The following is a 22,813-nucleotide window of genomic DNA, read 5'->3' as shown; positions in this document are numbered from 1 at the left end:
CTCGTTCAGTGATGAAAGTTTGAACAGGAATGGGTCAATAGTTGTTAATTGTTCACGGTTTTTAAATCAATGGTAATTGTTGTTTGTTTGCAGAATGGACACAGACTTTGATCAAGTTCTTGAAAGACCAGCTACAGAAGTTACAGGAACATTACCACTCGGGTCCAGCAGCAGCCGGAGCAACACCTACGGGGTCAAGTTCTGGATCAGGCTCCGGCTCCACTCCAAACATGTTGGGAGCCTCTCCGGTACCCTCGGTGTCTGCTGGGAGTACAGGAATGAACGAGGAACACAAAGTGGCCCAGAGGCAGTGGCATTACTGCATTCAACTTGCAAAGCATCTGTATGAGGTAGGCATTTTATAATGTTTCTTAATTGTGCACATGCCCCCCCCCTCCCCCATTATGGCATAATGGTGGTAACATGGTCGTATAATCAAGGTGTCCCAAGTTCGATACCCAGTGAAGGTTTGCACAGTGGTCCGGATCCCATTTAAACTGTCTTTATGTTCATAAAGTGGACTTACAAATAAAAAATCATTGCACACATGCTTGTTGCACTATTATTTCAAAATAATAACTAACAATGTGATGGAGTTTCACTTGTTGATAATTATTTGAACCTGTTCTAATAGAAATTGACACAAATACTGTCCTATTTTCAGTTTGTGACAATTAGAAACTCTACAAAAAAATCTGTTCATGTATTGTAAGTATCATTTGAGATTTTTACCTTGGTACAGCTTCAAAAACTATGCGTCTAAGAAATGAAACACTGGAACCAAACTATTTACATATTTATTTTAGCCACCTTGATAAAGAACATTGAGTGAGAGATTGATTCAATCATCACCAAAAGTTCCAAGTGTTGAACTGTTCTTAGATGTGTCTTTGTGAATATCTCTTCATTAGTTTTATCTAGGCATCCTTCACTCTTAGCCAAAAGTGATAGGAAAGTGAATAGTATTAGATAAATTTGAATCATATGTATTTATTAGGGCTGAGCCAATATCTGCATCAGCCGATATCAGTGGTATCTGTATCAGAAAGTATCTGTTAAAATTCATCTACCGATACTTTCCCGCCATATTGGTCTTTCAAGGGGTCTGCAAAAATACCGTGCAACACTTTCGCAGAGTCTGTTTATCCTGGGAATTGTGCAAAATTCAAACTTTCTGTTTATCTTACACCAATGTTGCACGAAAAACTATATTTTGTGATTACATAATATATATTTTGATATTCTAATGCAATTCTTGAACATTCTAAAGCAAATTTCTTTGTAAATTGGTGCATACACCAATATTGATCAATATTTTGAACAAATTTCAATTATTGCAATTTTCAAGTGGGAATCTGTAAGAGCATCGGCATCAGTATCGGTTCAAAGTGGTATCGGCTCAGCCCTAGTATTTATTGTACAGGAAAATAGAGGAGTTTGGTTTAAATAAATACAAAAACAAACACATACACACACACATACACACAAAAGAACTCTCCATGGCACATCAGCCGTCTGAAGGCCAGGGTCTACCAAGCAGCTTTTTCATTACATGACACATTGTTAGTGCATTGAATTTCATTGCTGCTATTTTCTGAATTTCAAAACCAGAGAATCTAAATAAGCAAATTGAAAATTCACCAGAGATTTCCAGGATTTCTGTAACACCTGGAAATGTTGGAGAAATCAACCTAGAGTCACTTAAAACTTGCATGTTGAAGCACCACAGATTGGTGTGGAAATTTATTTTAAAATTGACCTGGAGAAGCGAGGTAACCTATTTTGCTACATTGAGTGAAATGTTTGTGTGACTATTTTCTGAAATTTGACAGCCCTATAATATTTTGCCTTGCATTTGTTTTGCTGTAACATGTTCTTTTATACTTCACCAGGAAGGGTTGTTGGAAAGGCAAGAATTTCTCCAGTGGATCTTGGAACTTACTGAAAAATTAAGATCTCCAGATGATGGCATTTTGAAACTCATACTACCTCTTGGCCTTCAGTACCTTGATGAATTTGTTCAGTCTGAGTTGTTATCAAGGAAGTTGGCATACCAGTGTGCTCGGAAATTGAGTCAGTTGTGTTCAGAATCTGCTGCAGCCTCTCCACGAACCCAGAGTCCTCTCCTGTCTACAAATACAAATGGGTAGGTAAAAAATGAATTTATTAAATATTTGATGTTTTGTTACTAATGCCTCGCTGTTACTACTTTGAAACAAAATTTGAATGTTGCAGCAATTCATACTTGTCCTGAATGTTTATAAATGTTAGAATATATTAGGGATGGACCGATATGAAATTTTAAAGTACCGATATAAAATTTACCAATACCGATAATCAATCTGATATAAAATACCAAATGGTCCTTTAAGACCTGAATGGTTCATTGACCTCCTTGATAAATGTGTGTTTCTAAAGTTCAAATCACAAACCCTGAGACCTTCTGTAAACAAAACCACCTGCATGCAGAAAGCATTGCAAATTCATAGAAGTAAAATAATCCACACGAAAATCCAGCGTTGTAACAGGATTCATTACATAAGGTAAAACAATGGCCAATTTGTAGTATGGGATACGCTGCCGCAAATGACGTCTCACTTTAAACCCAATGCTCTTTCTTTTTTTACTTATTGCTTCACCTTTATGGTTAACTCTTTGCACCAGTAATCATTTCCCATAAATTTGGCTTCTTTCTTGCATGTGAATTGAATATACTTTACTTGCATTTTTTTTAGACAAAATGATATAACATGGTAATGTGTATTTCTAAGGATGATATAGATAGGAGTGTATTTGAAATTTGTTTGTAGATTTTATGTAAATTGTATCTTATGCAAATAAAATATATAATGGGCATAAACAGCCATATGCAATGCTGTAAGTCCAATAAATATATTGATGACGAGATCAGAACAAGACAAAATGTTTGTAAATTTATTGTGGTTGGAAACTTTGACAAGCATCCTAATAACGATTTTTGTTCCACCAAATATAGTGCATTTCGTAAAATAACTTGGTGACATGGCAAGGCAAGATAAGTGTGAACATTTTGTAGTAATATGCATTGTAACTTTCAATGAGCTTAGAGATTTGTGTACATAATGATATTTTATAACATTGGTTATTTTCTAAAAATAATCATGTGAACAGCAAGGAAGTAGTGCAACTTAGTAATATTGCCTGACTTATCCTTAGAAAAATAACATGCCGAGTTCTATGCGTGCAGGAAAGTCTCCGAGCTTGTTTTCAAAACACCAGCAGGGACAGCCTTTGAAAAGGGGTGAGAAACAGATTCTACTCAATATTTATGTAACGTTCTGTCAGTGGTATCCTGAGAAACCAGTAAATGAAGTGGTTAAGTTGGTATCCCAGTGCAGTGGTGTGTCAGTGTCTGCAGTTTTAAGGGTTATGAAAGAGAGAATGACCGGGAGAGTAACACTGTATGCGGCTGCATATTCGTCTGATGTTTTGAGAGCAGGTTCTCACATTCAGAGGCTCTTATATAAAATGAATAGGTGCAGCAAACTATGAGTGTAACAGCAGATGATTGCGGTCATGAATCAGCTGACGCGGAGTGATACATCGAATTGGTGAGGCCGTTTGTTTACAGAAGGTCTCAGGGTTGGTGATTTTCACTTTAGGTGACTGCAGTGAAAAAGAAGTTGCATATTTGGGCACTTACTTTTTGAAAAAGTAGGGCATGATTATCCAAAAAAAAATTATGGCAAAATAGTAGAATTTTGCACTAAACTATAAGTTATTTATAGGTATATTCTTCTTCTTCTTCTTTTCCCTTATGCCCACTTAGGCGTCGGGTAGGTATATTCGGATTGCTAAAATAATGGGTAATGTTACCAATAAACCAATACACCGATGATATGCCTATATCGGCCGAATCCGATAGAATATCTACACCTCTGGTGTAGAGTTATACTTTAAAATATTTTTGTTTCATTTGATTGTGAAGATGAGGATGAGTAATGATACGATGAAACCTATGAAGGGACACTCACAAAGAACATCCACACTTAGTCCGGGGTTTAAGGCCTGGGACCCCTGGCATCATAGATCACATTGCCCTTTTTTTTTGACCGAAAATTAATAATAATAATGAAAACTTGGATATTGTAAAAATTCAAAGTGGGTCAGAATATTTATATATTTTAATGTAGGAATTATGTATTGGAACTATATTATATTAATGTATTGGAGTTTAGCATCAAAATATTCATAATTGCACATGAGATAATCATTTAGCCACAAAATCCATTTCTTCCCACAAAGTTGTTGAAAAAAAAAATGCTTTTTGTGTAATTTCTGGATATTTAGACTCCTGTAAAGTATCAGCCAGTGTCAGTAATTAAATTGCAACCGATTCTTTCTGATTCTAATACCTCTGGTATCAGCTCAACACCTGCCAATTATTCAGTCCAACCCTAATAATAATAAATGTTTTCATATTTCATGCTAACCAGTTGCAATTTTTTTCCATGCAGAAACGTAATTTCCCAGTCATCCAACCAAGTACCAGTAAATCCTTTGGCAATGACCTTCAACGAGTACATGTCGTGTCCACATCATCGTGATATCATTCTTGGATTTAGTGCAATTTTACAGGTAAGTGTAATTTTTAGTTGCTCATATTGAAAATGATTTCTGTTTTGCAAACCTTGCACCAATTTAATAATAAAGTTAAGATTCCTGTGATATCCATAGTTTGGTTGTGAACATCGAGAAGAAAAGTGAAACCTTGTTTCATTTTCCATGCTATTGTAGATTATGATTATGTGTAAATATTGCTAATACTATTTACAGCACATTGGTAGTATAATGCATTTTAAAATAAAAGGGAGGAATGGGGAGGGAGATATAATAAGTGTGTGTGTGTGTGTCAAAAACAATCTTTGGAGGGTCAGAATATTCTTGGTATTTTTGCATTTTAGTAACTTTATATTGTTTCTTAACATACACATGGGTATCCAGAAAGTAAGTTCTAACTTGGATATTTATAAAAAAGCAAGAATGTATTTACAAACAATTTACATATCCATTTGATGTACATGCCATGCCCTACTTTTTGACAAAGCTAGAACCTTTGTTTAGGTGCTTGTTGTAGCAGGGGAACTACTTCTTGTATCCATTCATTGCAGACTGATCCTGCCTGTGATGCAAGCCATGTGGTAATGTCTTATTTTAGCTTCTTGCTGTGTGAAACCATGGGCCAGGTAGGAAGGATTTCAGATGTAGGAACACATGAAAATTATGTGGTGCTGAGTGTGGGCTGTAAGGGGAATGATTTAATTGTTTCCAGTGACACTCATCATCATGAATCATCACAATATCCCAGCGAAGCATACCACATTGTTTATTCTCGATCACAACACAATTTGTAAGCATATTGTAATAAACACCTACTTGATTGTAGAGCCTTGAGACAAGGTGGCACACAAGCAGAATGTCTTGTCTGTCCCAGAACAATTTACATACAATCTTCCAAATTGAACTGGTGGCAGGGGAATGATACAGTTTGAAATGAACATAATTTTGCTGATAGTTCAGTGAAAATTTGTGGAAAAATTGTTTCACAACCAGGGTGAAATACCAATCCAATCTCTGACCTTCTCACAATTTCCACAACTTGGATCTCTATATAATTTAATAATGTTCTTTCATGTGGAAATAATTCACATAGCTAGTTCAGTGCTTCCCATAGAGCATAGTGGCAACAGTGTTGCCTTGTAATTATGGGGTTCCAGGTTCTATACTTGGTAAAAGCATATAGTAATTTGGATTGCACTTTAAACTGCATATCAGTCCTAATTAGCATAAAGCAGTCTTAAAAATAACATATAGCTAGTTAGTCAATGAAGAAGAATATTTGGAGGATCATCAAGTTTAGGATATATTTTTTTTTACTTTACGTAGCTTTTTTTTTGTGGTGATGGTCCATTTTTTAAATTTTATTTTTAGAGTTGAATTATATGATTCAATATGTATGTGTCATAACATGTTCTTTATTACTCATGCACATAATATAAATCACAGACACTTGATAAAATTCAATATAAATTTAGATGATAATTTTTTGTTGTACTTTCTCTTTACAATGGCTCAAGATCGGGTCGAAAGCTCAGAATTAGTTTTGAGGAAGGGGACAGATTAATCAATATCTGCTAATATAGGTGGAGTGGCATATTAGCAGATTTACCAATTATTTTATCAGTTTGTTTTATCTATAAATTTGGTTACACAGGGTTTCTACCTACCACTCTGAAAAACTTGGAAATTCTAGAAAATTCGGATAATTTACTTTTCTGGAAGAAAGCAATGCTTATTGCAGTAAAAGTAGGTTTTTGAACAAAAACATTATAAACTAATAATAAAAGTACGATCGAAAGAAATAAATTTTCACTTTGTTGTGGACAAATTATACCTCAGTTTGATATACTGATTATTACCACTGGTTAGAGTAGACATTTTTCATTAAATACTGCAGGGAGAGGCCCATGTTTTGAACTGTTTATTATGTACAAATCTACTGCAATAAGTGGCTGTTGCTATTTACCACTTTATTTTTGCAATTTGCTACTGTAATTATATATTATTAGCACTATAATTGTTATAATTTTTAGAAAAAAAAATTGTTAATCATTAGTCAGTACATTTCAAGGATTACATAGAAACCCACACCTAACACTCACTTTCTTCCTCCCTCCTACCCAGCCATCAGTTACTGTGCAGTTTTGTTCATATTTTTATCTTTACATGTGAAGTGAATATTTTAAAACTTAGTTAACTGGAATTCTAAGTGTGAGAATGTAGCTAAAGTATAGTGACCTTCTACCAGATGTGTTCGTGTACACTAATAGTCCTAATGATTTGGTCTGGAAATTTTTTCTTCTTGTTCGGGAAAAACCTGGAAAAGTAAGGGCATTTTGTTTTTACAAAATTGTAAACACCCTGTTAGTTTTCATGAATGTAAACATTTCATTCACATACCTTGGTTTTGTGGAGTTAAGATCTAAATCGTAGTTTCTTTTACAAATGTAAAACTCACTAGAATCACCTGAATTAAGAAGGTTAATGAATCTTCTATGTTCTTTGTGGAACATTTGAAATTTTATGTAAAATTGAAATCAGTATTTTTCATTACAGTGGAACCTCGATTTTACGTTTTCCAGGGGACCAAGCCAAAGAAACTTAATATGTGGGAAAATGTAAAAACAAGGATAATTTTAATACATTTTGCTATATTAGGACCATCAAGATTGAATGTATAAGACAGGAAAATGTAAATTCCAGGTTCCACTGTATTGGCAAAACTTATATGTCCTTCCATCACTACAGTACTAATTTTATTTTCCATTTCATCATTGTGTTTTCGATTTTATACAAAGCGAGACGAATGATGATGTAAGCACATGACACAAAAAGCTTTTAATGTTTTGCGATGCTCTTGAACTAGTGTAATTGAATAGTGGTGTAAATATTAACTCTTGTGTCAGGATAGTTGTGATAATAGTAGTAGACAGTACTTTGAAAATCCTTCTATTTCTTTATGTGTTCTACAGGTTATTACTTTAGAATGCCCAACGGCTCTTGTGTGGAATTGTGTTGGTGAAGGGAAGTCTTCATCGGTTCTAAATGGATCGCCTTTGGATCTGCTTCCTTGTCCCCCTTCCATGTTGCCCATGCCACCAAGAAGCACCAATGCACAAATAAGGTAAGTGTTTTTACAACAGTTGTAGTAATGAAGATTTATGTTGTATAGGCATCATTGATATTTAAGAGTGGACCAATGGAAGAATTTTGAAACACATAAACTGCTGCATGTGTTGTGCTTTGAACGGGCAGTTGATATATCGACCACCACTGCATGGCAGCAATTGATGTGCCATTTCTCCAAAACTATACATGATATTTCAGTTATTTTTTGTTCATTGTGTACATATGAGGGTATAACATACTTAAATCACAAAACGTAATGGTTGGCCATTATTTCTATTTTTAAGAGATGCTTCTTGAATTTTTTTTTTTAAAAGAGCAATGTCACTGAAAACATGGCATATGATTGTTTTATTTTTCAACCACCCTTTTTTGTTGATATGTTTTACTTGTAACTGTGAAAATGACTACAATGTGCATAGTACGAGATAGGATTGTTTTTTTTTTTCGTGATGTGGAAATTGTCCAGCAGGAGATGCCTGATTTTGAACCTTTCCCAAGAAATATTATTTTTTTATAATTACATTTTTCCTGGTCTAGTTGGTAAGGCATCTAACAGCCTCGCAGGAGACCCAGGATCGAATCCCAGCTGGGTGATCTAATGTCGGAATTTTTAATTTTTCCAGCCTTGTCCCTGCATAAAGCGGGTCCGAGGCTCACCCAAATCAATGGGTACCTGAGGACAACATGGGGGGGGTAAAGGTGGCCAGAGTGTGGTGCTGATCACATCACCTAAATAAAATGGTCAACATCGAGAATGTGTGGGGCTTGACCTCCATATCTCCTAAATGTTTCTTCATGGCACAGTGAATCCATTACATACAAATAAGGTTTCATTAACAGATTATAAAATTATATTTTGCCGGGACTTACAGCAATTTATGTCTAAAACAGAATGATGCAGAACTGAGTTAGCTATAAAGCAGTCTCAACTTAGTTCTCGTGCTACAATTCTTTTTCATGCATTACTGCTTAGAGGATTATATGCTGGAGAGGCTACTGTCTGCTAATGGTAAATATTTTAAATAGCTAGGAACATGCATATCTTGTTTTTGATGCAAGTATGAAAGGTGAGAGGCACATTTTCGTACCATATTTTGTCATGAAATAATGTCAAATCTAGTACAAAATGCAAAATAATATGCCGAGAGAATATTTTTACATTTTGTTAAAGCAAAGACATGTTACAACAAATTTTTATACTGAAATGAAGTATTCGCTTATCCACTAAACTGTTTTTTAAGAATATCTAGTAAGACTTGGCTGAACCTTTCTCTCAACAGCTGAAAACTGCTTCTCCTTCATTTGAAAACTCTCCTAACATATGCTTCCAATTTCTGGGATTCCCTAAGGCATTTCTAGAAGGATGCAAGAAGTGATGTAATTTATGAAATTTTCATTTGGAGTTCTTGTTTAGCATACAAAAAATAGTTTAAAGAAATAATAGCAGCTTTAAATGGGCCATTTGAAGAATTTTTTAAAAAAATCTTTCATTTAGGTTCAATATTGTGGATTATACTGTCATGAATTTATATGGATAATTCTAAGTGTTTTCCCAATATTTTCCATAGAAATTACTAAATTTTGCAACAAAAATATGAGAATATGATGAAATTCGAGGATTTTCTACCTATCGCACTGCTGTTGATTTTGGGCAATCAACCCTCTGAATGTGCACTGCTCCCACCTGTGGCACCGGCCATGTGACGCTCCCAGCAGCGGGAGGTTTGTAAACTTATCTTGCTTTGCCATCTAGTTGTGTTTTGCCCAAGCAAAGACCTTGGGAACTCGGAGAAGTGCATTCCTTTATACTGGATATGTTCAAAATACAAGACAGACAGTCTTGAAAGTCGAGGAAGTGAATTGCCATCAATTATTATAGTTTACACAAATTACGTTACAAGTCTGATCCGAAACAAGAAAGCAGGTTACTTCGTTGACTTGTTCTGTGATGTAAACTCTCCGCTTTTTTACACATATCTAGGTCATGCATCATAATGGGAATTTAAAATGTAGAAAGGAGGGGGGGGGGGGGTGTCAGAGATTTCTATTTTTAAATTTTGACCCCTTTTTCACCTAATACAATTATAAATACTTACTAAATCCTTTGCGGAGGGATGTCAAGAGCTGATTTATTTTAATTTCTTGAGGCTCAAAGTAAGTAATAAAATAATATTTTCATTTTACAATTCACTTTCTTTATATTTTTATTATTATGTATCAGCATCGTCATCAAATGTATTATTATTATTATTATTATGAATTATTATTATTATGAATCTTATAAAGTGCAAAATTTAACAGGACAACAATGTTCTGTATAAACTTGGTGTGGTGCAAGAAAATTCTAATAAATTTATTTCCAAACCATGAATCTCATCTTAAATTTATGGTCTCCCCGATGGCATAGTAGTAACATCATCGCCATATAATGAAGGGGTCCCGGGCTCGATACCCGGTGTAAGCATATAGTAGTTTGGGTCCCACTTTAAACTCTAAGTTCAGTCCCAATTAGCTTATCTGTGCATAAAATTGGATTTAATACAAAAAAATTATGTAAAATTTTGTATAAAAATCGACAATTCTGACTGACATGTTGGTGTAAAATTAACCTTACGTATGCACCACAGGCCAAGACGGCGATGAATGGCATCACTGACAATTTACTGTGCCACATTGAACCTCTGGGCCATGTCATGTTGAGGTGGCAAATTCTTCTGTACTGCAATTCGCCGAATTCCACGAAGTACCTCAGGCGACATTTTCGCTGCCAACCTACATTTTGAAACCAGTAAGTGGATTACAAAATCATGTTCACATCCTTTTCATGTTTTCTGTGACCTTTAAAACGACGTATTACTTGACCCCCCCTTGCCATTTGAAATTTTTGAGTTCTTCCCTAACTTTAGACCCCCTTTTTTGGGTCACACGGTTTCATCCTTTGTTAGTCCTGCAGTCATCATGTGGCATATCGTTCGAACGCTTGTGTCCTGCACGTTCCGAAACTGTTATCTTAATTGTTAAGCTCGTTATACTCGATTTGGCTCACCTTCCTTTTTTTTTTTTTTTTGCAAAACCATTTTCTACATGGAAAACAGTAGGTGGTACAGACAAATGTTTTATATGACAATCGTATTTTTTCCCCGCCTTTCCGAATCTGCATTCCAAACATACCCTTCCCATTTGAAAATTGCCTGAACGGGACATGTGCCCCCCACTAAAACCACAAAGGGTGGCTTTCGGGCTGTTGCAAATACTTTCTACGGATTCTTTTGGCCCAACTTAGTGGTGCATTTTTTTGTTTCAACTTGATAGGATCTCCCGTTCTCGAGAAAAAGGTAGTGTCTGGGTCACTTTGAAACACCCTGTATAAGCTTAATGTTTATATTAAGTGGTGTTTAAAAAGGGAAGGAGAAGCCCTCCCTTCTGGGTACTAATATTTGGTTCTTGTGAGGAGACTATATGTATAATTTATAATATATTAATGCTTCAAGAGTAGTTACCGGAAATTTGGCAAATACTACACTCTTTATGTGCATCTATCCATTTTAGACACTTATCAATATCTCCAACTACTAGAGCACAGACAAAAATAATTGTCAATTGATAGCACAAAATTTGGTTGTTTGTTTGAACTGTCGTTTTAAGTCCAATTTTGCACAGAAGGGTTAATCGGGACCGAACCTACAGTTTAAAGTGGAATCCGAACTATGTGCCTTCATCGGATAACAAACTTTGGACCCCTTGTTTACAAGGCGACGTCGTTACCACTACACCATCGGGGAGGCCCTGTTAGCACAAAGTTTGTAGCTTTTTTCACGAGGATAGTAAACACAGAAAGATGATTCCAAAGCAGAGAATTTATGTTCTAGGTATTTTACTATATAATGTATGTTATTTGGCTATTTTACTGTAGCAATATGAATGTACCGCCGGAAAAAAAAGGCACAAGAAACGACGAGACACGCAATATCACGGTGCATATGTTGGTGATCTCAAAGGATGATATGAAAGCTTTCTTTCAACTGAGGAAAGGGATACAGTTATACTTCAGGGTTCAGACATACTGTATTTGTCAATGACCAGTGGGCACGACCATTCCCTTCTTTTCCTCCCTGCCAGATCATAAAAGCAGGGAGGTCAGGTTACCGAAACTGAGTAACCTATGGTAACAATATGGGAGGGTGTGGCTGAAATAAAGTGAAATTTCTTGAAAGCGCTCTCAGCGCCTCCCATCGGATTCCCTCAGTACTGTTGTTAGAACAGAACTAACGACACCCTCGAAATTAACATTTCTTTCAACATCCAGTTTCGGCTTAATTTTGGTGGCCAGTGCCACCTAGAGTCATTTTATGCAGGAGCAAGGTTGCAAAAATTTCCAACCATTTTAGATCTCCCACTTGAGTGTTCTTTGTGGTCTGCTCTGCTCCTATCGACTAGACCATCACTACTTCAGAATTATTTTGGGTTATGCAAAGTCCCAGAGTGCTGAATATATCTGATGAAAAATTGAGGTGAAAATATGGATTCCTTCACATATAAAAAAATACACTACTCCAATAACTACATAAATGAATATATATTATATACGTGTATATATTATGGCAAAAGTTTCTACTTTGTTAATTGCCTGTGCTGAGCTGATACTCTCATTGATTCCCACTGATACTTGAAAATTGTAAGTATTTCAATGTAGTTTAGAATTTTTGCTTTATAATACAATGTGGTATCAAAATGTTTTCTGAACAGCTCTGTTTACAAGAAAGTCTTTTCTTTACATATGTTTTTACACTGGCAGTAGAACTCGTTATTGACGATCTGGTCCCTGGGGACGAATTCTCGATGCACAATGCTGTAAATGTCGAAAAATACAATGAGCATGCACTTGATCAAGCTGACGACCTGCTCTCTTTTACTGTGAAGACTGTTGCTTCGTGTCAGGGTCATATCCATACACCCAAGTTTCGTCACTGGTAATGATCCTTGACATGAAGGACGGATCATCCACACCATGCTGATGTAGTTCTTGACGGACTTCGACGCGGTGTTCCTTCTGCTCCTGGGTCAGAACCCTGGAAATGCACTTGGCATCTACATGCTGCATGTTCAAATCTCATGTGAGGATTGCCTGCACTCTTCTGTATGACACACCGACAATGGCAGCAATGTTGTGGATTGTTCTCTGATGATCCCCATGCACAAGTTGAAGAATGGTTTCGACATTTTTGGAGCTCGTTGAAGGTTTTCCTGATCTCTCGTCGTCTTCCAGAGATATTCTTCCACTCCTGAAGTGGCATGCTACTCAATACACCTCGAACAACTCATTCCAGCATCGCCATAAACTTGCCGAATCATGTCAAGTGTCTCTGTGGCAGATTTTCCCAGTTTCACGTGGAATTTCAAATTCTCTCTTTGTTCTAACTTGCTGTCCATGATGAAATCGTAGAAATGGTAAGCATGTGGTCAGAATAGCACCAGTTGCACAGCTCCCGATGTACACAGGATGATGTCTCCTAGGACACTGACTTACGAAGGTTGTGCTCTCTGTGACTGTGCGTGCAGCCTTGTGCTGCCATCTGTTGATGTGTTACAGAACTAGTCTCGAAACTTTTTGATACCCCCTCATATTCATAATTTCACATGAGATAACCATTAATCAAAAATTAATTTCCCCTCTATTTTGTTTTTGAAATTATTATTTTTTGCGTAATTTCCAAGGTATTGAGACTCTGTGAACATAATTCAAGATACCCGAACTTTGGAATGTAGTGGCTCATATCAGGGATTAAATTACAACCAATGCTTTCTATATCACTACCATTGATATCATCTGATACTGATAAATAATTTGAATCCCAAAATGTGCTCAGTTTTCACACCGAAATTGTTATCTTTATTCATTATACCTAGACTTTCTGTCACACCTTTGGAAGGTGGCTCCTCACCTGGTGTTCAAAGTCAACAACTTCCCCAGTGAGAATGAACATGTGAGTCATTGTTAGTTGAGCTACAGAAGTGTCTGCTCAGCTTTAATTATGCATTGGCGCAATTACTAAAACTGTGTGGTAGTCATAAGGTAGGGAAGTCAGAAGGCAAAATTTTCAGGACCCTTCAGAAGCTTTGTAGGTCTAACTACGGTCTAGTTGGTAAGGCATCTGACTGCCACATGGGAGACCTGTGTTCGATTCCTGGGATGGGTGATCTAAGGTCGGAATTTTTCTGTTCTGGAGCTCATCCAATCAATGGGTACCTGGAGGCAAACCCTAGTGGGTAAAGATGGTCAGAGTATAGTGCTGATCACATCACCCTAAAATGGCTAAGATTGAGAATATGTGGGGTCCTACTACCACATCCTCTAAATGTGCCCTCATGGCAGGGTGCTATATGAAAGGGGAACTTCCGGAAGCTTTGAATCTTCAAGATATTTGTGTGTTGTACTATCCAGAATTTGATTGACACTGGAAGAGTGAATGATAGGCCCAGCCAGGGACAGCAATGCATGGGACTGCAACTGGTGAAATCAGTAGCAGCCTGTACAGTAGCAATCAGTGATGGTCTGTCCAAATTGTCCATGTCTTGTGTGTTGCGCAGTGACTAGGACTGAAAGCTAAAAGTTGGTAGTTTCCAAATAGTATGCGTACGTAGCAAATTTCTTAGAATGTTGGATCATCCAAGCCATACCTAAACAGTCTCTGAATGAATAATGGTTGTGCTTTCAAATAATAGGAAAATTTATCCAACAATAATGTTAAACTACACAAGTAATTCTGTGTCATGCATTGCTTTTGATTTTTCATTTTCCTTTAATCTTTTAAAGTAGAAAAATACTTGCTTTAAAGTGCCTGTCCCGTCTTCCTACAATATTACACCATACCGAGATAGACTGCTGTCATCTTGAACTACAAAACATTTATTCATATCTTGTAATTACATCTTAATTTCATCTAATGCATTTTTAACCCCCCCCCCCCACACACACACCTTACAAATATTACATTTTTCTTTTTTAATGGACCAATAAGTTCCTGAAATCATGGTATATACGAGGACTATCCAGAAAGTAACATTTTGGAATAAATAAATCCCAAGTGAAGGGAATCATTTTTTATTATATACATTTGAAAGTCAAACTCTTACACTATTTTTCAACATAGTCTCCGTACAAATTGAGACACTTATCATAACAGTGCACCAGCTTATTAATTCCATCGTCATATAATTTTGCCACCTGGGACTTCAACTACTCATTCACACCCACATACAGTTCCACGTTGTCGTTGAAGCGCTGCTTTACGAGCCAGGTTTTCATGTCTGGGAACAAGTGATAGTCGCTCGGTGCAAGACTGCATGGTGGATGATCAACAAACACCTCTCATCAGAAACCATCCAAGAGCTCTCGAGTGCGATTGGCCGTGTGCAGGCGGGCGTTGTCATGAAAAAACAAAACCTTGGAACAAAACAACCTTCCCCGGTGCTTCTTTTGAATTTCGGTACCCATGTTGCACAAAACTTATGGTAGCCTAGCTTTAGCGCTACAATCTCATGCAACAAACTTCATGAAATTTGAGGAAGCTCAAGCGAGAGCTCCGTAATTGTGAAGCAGCGGTTTTCACGAATCTTCGCATTGATTTCCGCCATCAGTTCATGAGTCACAATGCTCGGTCGGCCACTTCGCTCTACATAGTGCAAATTAGTGTGGCCATTTTTAAAGATGTTGCACCACTGCCTCACTCTGCCTTCACTCATTACATCGTTTCCGTACACCTCACAAAGTTGCCGATGAATTTCAATGGGTTTGTGGTTTTTCGCCAACAAAAATGTAATCACAACTCGCTGGATTTTCGATTGCAGCACACATTTTAAGCATTCACAGTGAACACAGCAGAAGCCACACCAACCGCATGCTACCACAGCTGGGTGTGTACTGAGTGAAGGGACACACTGACACCAAGATGGCGACGTTAGCCCCGCCCCTCGCCCCACTCCACCAAAACATAAGTTGCTTTCTGGATAGCCCTCGTATCTTGAGAAATATGTAGGGAATCCTACTAATTTCATCAATCCTTGCAGATTTTTAGGATCATTTAGTTCATGAATTGCTTCAGCTCGGACCATTATTAAATTTCCAATCTTAATAATGAAGCCTAAGAATTTTTCTTTCATTAGAAAGAGTGACTTACTAGGAATAATAATAATAGTGAATTTTCTCATCTGGTCTTGCACTATTTTAAAATGTTGGATTTGTTTCCCTTTGTTTTTGGAAAATATTATTAAATCGTCACAATACCAGTAAAGGAATGTTTCTTTAAAATCTCCAAAACTAAGTTTCATTGCTTTAGCCAGAGCCGTGGGACCAATTGATAACCCAGGAGGCTTCCATGTAGTACACCTTGGACTGTACTGTAATTCGTGGAGTAATGAGGCTTCGACATGCAAATTTGTAGCCTGTTGGACTCATATTGTTTCATCCATATATCTTTGTGATGGTCTCTTCATACATCTCATCACCATCCATTCTCATCTTCGTGATTAGCTATAATTGGCAGAAAAAGCCAAGTAAAATTAACCAAATGAACAAAAGATAACCCAAAGAGAAAAGAATGAAACTGAAAGTGATTGTCACAAAGGCTGTTAGCTAACGGCTCTTCTTATGTAACAGAATTTGATCGAAAGCCATTTTGCAATATGAAACAGAATAAACACGATCTTGACTTAAAATTGAAAGACTTTTTTCTAAACTACTAGAAGAAATCTTATCATGTGCTCATTTGTCTTAAAAAATTGACAACTAAATGCTTAGATTTTCCTTTCTATCAAATTTTTAATTATAGCGTTTACCTTTTTCCTTTTTTCAGGGGACAAAGCATATGGAGGTGTACGACCAGGTATTTGATCTTTCATTTTTATAGTCCAGTGGAACCTCGATTTTACATTTTCCTCCATTATACTTCAATCTTGATGCCCCCAACATAACAAAATGTATTGATATTTTCCCCAACTTTACATTTTTTGCATTTTAAGTTTTTCCAGTTTGGTCCCCTGAAAAACGTAAAATCGAGGTTCCACTGTATATACAAAATCCTTAAGTAAACCTACCTTATCAGTATTAACATCACTGTGAGTTTGTTTTAACTCGCCGATTGATTGAAGTTGCTAGAGCATTTGTTGAAGGAGAAGGCATGTTGTCTTCATTTTCCAGTTTCTTCTGTTCCTTCTTTGAAATGATGTCTGAGGATGTGTACTACTTCCTATTGTTGACTACAGGAGTAAAATGGCAAAGTGGTTAGCATATCGTATTACGACACCAGGGGTCCTGGGTTCGAATCCTGGCCTGGGCATGGATGTTTGCGAGTGTCCATTCATCAATTTCATCACTCATCCCCATCTTTGCAATTAGCCAAAAGTGGCAAAGTAAAATAAAGCAAAACAAATATTCTCCTGATCCAGTATATAATTGCAAGTTTCCCTTGAATGTTTCATGAATAGTTCATTCACCTCCTTAATAAATACGTGTAACTAGGTGACCACAATGAGTTTTGCCTTTGAAATGGAACTGTGTGTTGAGACATTTACTTTGCAAAACCATGACATGAATACACATTGTTTTTCATAAAAATAATAACAGGAATGGCAGAATATTGCACTAATAGACTAGTTGATTGATTGATTGATTGATTTGGTGTTTTAAGTCCACTTTATGCACAGTAAGGCTAATTGGGACTAGACCTACTGCTTAAAGTGGGATCCGAACCACCATGTGCCTCCACCGGGTAGTAATAGACTAGTACATTATATATATATATATATATATATATATATATATATATATATATATATATATATATATATATATATATATATAAAAATCAGATCACTAATTGTAATAAAGGAGGTGAGCATGGTATAGCTATGAGGGAAAATGCGGGAGGTCATTATAAAATATACAGGGAAATCTCAGTTTCACGTTTTTCAGGTGACCAAGCTGAGAACACTTAAAATTAAGGAAAATGTAAAATCAAGCAAAAGTTTATAACATTCTACTATTTTGGGACAATCAAGATTGAATGTATAATGTGGGAAAATGTAAAATCCTTGGAACGTAAAATCGGGGTTCCACTTTATTTAAAATAGTAATGTACTGGGTACTCTGAAAAGAACGTGAGGATTCTGGAAAACTCAGGGAAATATCAGGGAAAATTCAGTTACAATTCATGTGGAAACCCTGTCTTGTTTTTGGAATGGAAATTTTCACTTGTCCTTGATAAGGGCTCATCAAAACCCCGTACTGTAGTAAACTAACTAACTAACTAACTCTCTAGCCTTCTTAAACCCGAAGGTTCATGGCTGCAGCAACACAGCCCTTCCATCTGTCCCTATCTTGAGCAAGATCTATATACTCTTTTCCATCCCTACCGATTTCCCTTAGGTCCAATCCGACGTTGTCCCTCCATCTTCGTCTTGGCCTTCCTACTGGTACTGTAGAAAACACCTGTTGAATTTCTTCAACTTTGAGAGAACAGTTTCAGAAATGTTTTCAAGATTTGAAAAAAATTGACCTATTGGTGCAGTTCATCACATTGTCTTTCATGGACATTTATACCAAGGAATTTTCATGCAACAATTTGCAAATGATGGCCCTCCTGTGGAAATCGAGCTCACAGCTTTTCAAAGGGATTTGTCATTGAAATCTCTTATCTGAAGTTAATGTGCAATTTGACATTTTGTGTCCAAGGATATTTATCCTATTTTGTTCTGGGTTGCACTTCTAGTGAAGGTATTGTTCAACTATACTTGTGTAAAGTTTATTTTTTAAACATGAAGGTGATTAAAAGCCAGTTCAAAAACAGACTGACACCTGCATTTGCACAGCTGTATGAAGTGGTTAGCACAAGGAACTACAATTCCAGGGGACCTGGGCTTGAATTCCAGCCTGGGCATGGGTGTTCTTCATCATTGCAATTAGCCAAAGGTGGCAGAAAAGTGACACTAAATAACAAAAATTAAATCAAAACCGAATGGCTGTTATAACCTATTCAGCCATTAACAAAAATCATATGGAAGTCAGTATTATCCTTTTCATTAAGATGGTTAGAAACAAGGTAATAATGATTAGGCAGTAAGTTTTCTATTTTTATTAATGATTTATTATATTATACATCTTATGCTTTTGTAAACCAAGAAATGATCATAAAGCATTGAATTCATCCTCAGTAGTGCACCATGTACAGGGTGTCTACAAATGATTGAAGCAGTTTCACAATGTTATTGTACGTGTATTATTGAACATATCGTGAAGTAACTTTACAGTTTCGTAGAGAAACAACAAGTTTTGTGACATATTACAAGTGTTTGATATGCCCCCTCTTTGGAATTCTGCAAACATAAACTTTATTATCTAGTTCTTCCCAAACGCAATGCAGCATGTCCGTGTCAATTCGATCAAAAGCACTGTTGATGCGAGCCCACAGTTCTGCTAGATCACTCGGTTATGGAGGCACAAACACTAGATCCTTCAAATAACCCCCCATACAAGAAAGTCACATGGAGTTAATTCAGGGGAGCGTGAGGCAATGACAGTAGTTGTTGATCATCATTTCCATAACAACTGATCGATAAGTTTGACACTCTGGTGGTTAAGACTTCGTGGACATCGTGATGGAACTGGGGTGGAGCACCATCCAACTGGTGGATAAAGTTGTCACTGTCTGTCTCCAACTGTGGCATGAGCCAATTTTCTAACGTGTCAAGATACCCGTATTCTGTAATGGTTGTTCACTGAAGAAGAAGGGACCGTAAACTCTAAATTTTGAGATTGCACAAAAAGCATTGAGTTTCGGAAAGTCACGAATATGCTCAACGGCACCACGGGGAACAGAAAACCCCCATAACTTGTAATGTGTCGCAAAACCTGTTGAGTTTCTCTACAAAACTGCAAAGTTACTTCATGATACGTTCAATAATATTCATAGATCTACAGTAACATCATGAAACGGCTTCAATCATTTGTAGACACCCTGTATTTTCAAATGTGGAAAGTAAGCTCAATGGCTTGGGGAGTTTGAAGACCTCTGGATTAATGCTTTGTATACCCAATATATCCATGGAATACTGTATTACAATATTTTAAAATTCCCCCCTATAAACCTTTGTGTAGTCATGCACAAAAACATTGTAGCAGGAGAACTATATGCTGTAGAAAGTCGAGATCAGTTTTATTTTCCTTGACAATGACAGGGCTTTCAATGGAGGTGACATGTATACATTTTTCTTCCCCACCCCTCAAAACAAAAAAAAATAAGAAAATTCATATTTTACACAAAGTGTTTCTACTGCAGCCCACTATGGCCACTGCATGGAACTAAAGTGAATGAAATAAATCTAATATGTGACGAATGACGTATTTAGGGGGAGGATCCAGAGGGTCCGGACTCCCCTCTCCCCGAAAGAATTAGCAAGTACATGAATTAAATAGTGAAAATGTACTTGTTTAGCATTTGTTGTACCTAGTCATAACAGACCTGGAAAACCGGGAAAAGTCAGGGAATTTCAGGTGTCAAAAGAAGTGGGGGAAATCTCAGGGAATTTTGTCTTGATTGACTTTTTTTATAATATTTATTATAAAGAAAATATATCATTATGGAACTCTGCACGGGAACAGGAAATCTTGTTGCTAAGTTTTTGCCTCAACTTTTAGGCCCCTTTTATGCACAACACTACCACAGTGCCAGAAACCAGTGATGGCAGGAGGAGAGAGAGAGAGAGAAATTTCCGGATGGGCAGAAAAATGTATTAAGCCTCTAAATATTGCAAATTAATGCATTGAATTATCATTTTTTATTTCTTTCTTGTCCGTATGGGAGTAGTAAGGGGACAGAACTGTGAACAGATGGAGGGGATGGGAGCGGGTGGCGCCATCCGATAGTTGTCGGACATCATAGTAACGCTATGTCCAACGTGGATACGGGCAGCGTGGTGCGTGCGGTGTGATGCGAGCGCCGCACCGCAGATATGTGCGTGAACGCCGGGAGTGTCCAACGTTACTGCGTGCGATTGTGATGAGCAGTTGCGACTAACATGGCTTCCAGTTCGGTGCTTTTGGCCGTTGTTGATGCAAGGTACAGATTTTTAATGATCGATGTGGGTGCATATGGCAAAGAAAGTGATGCTGGTGCTGGTGTATATTCTAACTCAGCACTTTATCAAAATGTCGAAAATGGTTTCTTACCAAAAGATTTGCAGCTGTCCAACTTCCATCAAAAAGACCCATTTGTGTTTGTAGGAGACGAAGCATTTCCATTTCGAACATATCTTATGAGACCATATTCTAAAAGAAGAGTTCAAATAATGCAGCCGCGTCATATTTCAATTATCGTGGAGTGTGCTTTCGGCATAAGTGCTGCGAAATTTAGGATCCTATTGAAACCAATCGAAACTAGTGTACAGCATGCTGTTCATATTGTTAAAGCAATTCGCATTCTGCATAATGTTATAATTGACATAGAAAAAGATTCTCTTGTAAACGTCTTGGACAAAAATGTGATGGACAGGAACCTACAGCTCTCGAAGGAACAACCGCGCTTCGAGAGCAGCAGAAAATGTACGAACCGTATTCTGTGATTTCTTCTCAGTGAATACAATTTGATGTTTTTGTTCATCCACTCACGACTTTCAAATACTTAAAACGTGAAAACTGTTACGGAATCCCACTCCTTATCAACAATTAAACGATCTTTGTAACGAGGGTTTGTTTTATCCCACAACACATTTCTTCTTTGCACTTCTGCAATAAGCCCTTCCATCTTTCTCGGCGACTCGCCACCGGACGGCAAATGCGATACAAAACAAACCTGTTTGAAAATCAAACGTTGCGTGCGTTGCGAGCGGACGAATCGCACGCGTAACGTGTCCACGTAGGACGGGCTCATTGCTGACTACAGGTTTGATCGGATACGACTGCCGCGTTGCTCGCATCGCACCGCACGCACCGCGCTGCCCGTATCCACGTTGGACATAGCGTAAGGCATTTTGTTGGACAAACTGAAGGAACATGGAAACAAATAGGCTCCATTGATATATACAATTTTTGTCTAATATCGCCACCCGACAAAGTATCTCGCTACAACATGCAACAGAAATTGCATGCGTGGCACTCGTATGGAATTGATTTTTGTTGGATGTCTTCGGACTGCAACATCCAACAAAAATCGCATCCATAAACAAGAAGAGCTTTAGACTGCAAATATGCTGCTGGAATTTTATTACTCTTCTGGCTCACTTCACCTTATTTAATGTAGCAGTGCTTACGAAGGTTTTCTTTCATCATCCTGACATATTACTGGTTTCGCACAAGTTAATATATGTTTACAATGACATTACACTATTCTTAGATATCAAGAAGAATCCAACGAAACAAGATATACCGTAGTACTTCTAATTGAAGACACCATCGAATCTAAGGCGCACCTAAATGTTCGCCTCATTTTTTCAGAAAAAAAAAAAATCTTCGAATTTAAGGCACAGGAATATGCACAGACGTTCATATTTTAACCTCTGCGATGTTTGTTTAAACATTTATAGGACCTATACAGTACTTTACCTTGAACATCGGCAACTTCTGTTTTTACAATTTTTTGTTTATTTAATCATCTATAGGGTATATGTTTATTTGTTTACAAATATGGTATACGGTACTTTACCTTGCAACATCGGTAACTTCTGTTTTTACAATTTTTTTGTCAATCAGTCTGTTCACTTTCAGCATCACTTTCACCATCACTTTCACCATCACTCTCACCATCAGCAGAAGAATCCATTGCAGGGCTCAGGTCAATTGAATGACTATTTGTTGTAAAATGTTCATTGTTGTTCTAACACAGCAAATGTAAAGGGGAAAATTTCGTTGAGCATTTTCTTATAAGAAAAACGAAATGTTGATTGTTGTATTGCAGCTACCGGTATTAGGGACTACAGTAGATTCTATGTTGTACGTACATGAAATATGTATATTGTAGTATATACATCGAATCGAAGGTGCCATCGAACATAAGGTGCACATTGAATTTTGGATGTCTAATATTAGGGTAAAAAC

General features: G+C 37.0%; 1 protein-coding gene across 2 annotated transcripts in view; it reads left to right on the top strand.

Annotated features, from left to right (window-relative positions):
- LOC145993881 (mediator of RNA polymerase II transcription subunit 12-like) overlaps positions 1–22,813 on the top strand; it is a 224,189-nt gene that overhangs the window by 15,787 nt on the left and 185,589 nt on the right. Inside the window, exons 6-10 of one of the 2 annotated variants that reach the window (XM_083129753.1) lie at positions 94–350; positions 1,893–2,146; positions 4,497–4,617; positions 7,572–7,723; positions 16,581–16,610. In XM_083129753.1, coding sequence (XP_082985879.1) covers positions 94–350; positions 1,893–2,146; positions 4,497–4,617; positions 7,572–7,723; positions 16,581–16,610 — 814 coding nt within the window. The remainder of the gene's footprint in view (positions 1–93; positions 351–1,892; positions 2,147–4,496; positions 4,618–7,571; positions 7,724–16,580; positions 16,611–22,813) is intronic. The other variant, XM_083129754.1, reaches the window with a different exon arrangement.

This window comes from Lepisma saccharinum, chromosome 10, assembly GCF_977018435.1.
Source record: "Lepisma saccharinum chromosome 10, izLepSacc3.1, whole genome shotgun sequence".
Lineage (NCBI taxonomy): Eukaryota > Metazoa > Arthropoda > Insecta > Zygentoma > Lepismatidae > Lepisma > Lepisma saccharinum.
This window is presented reverse-complemented; position numbering and strand designations above follow the sequence as displayed.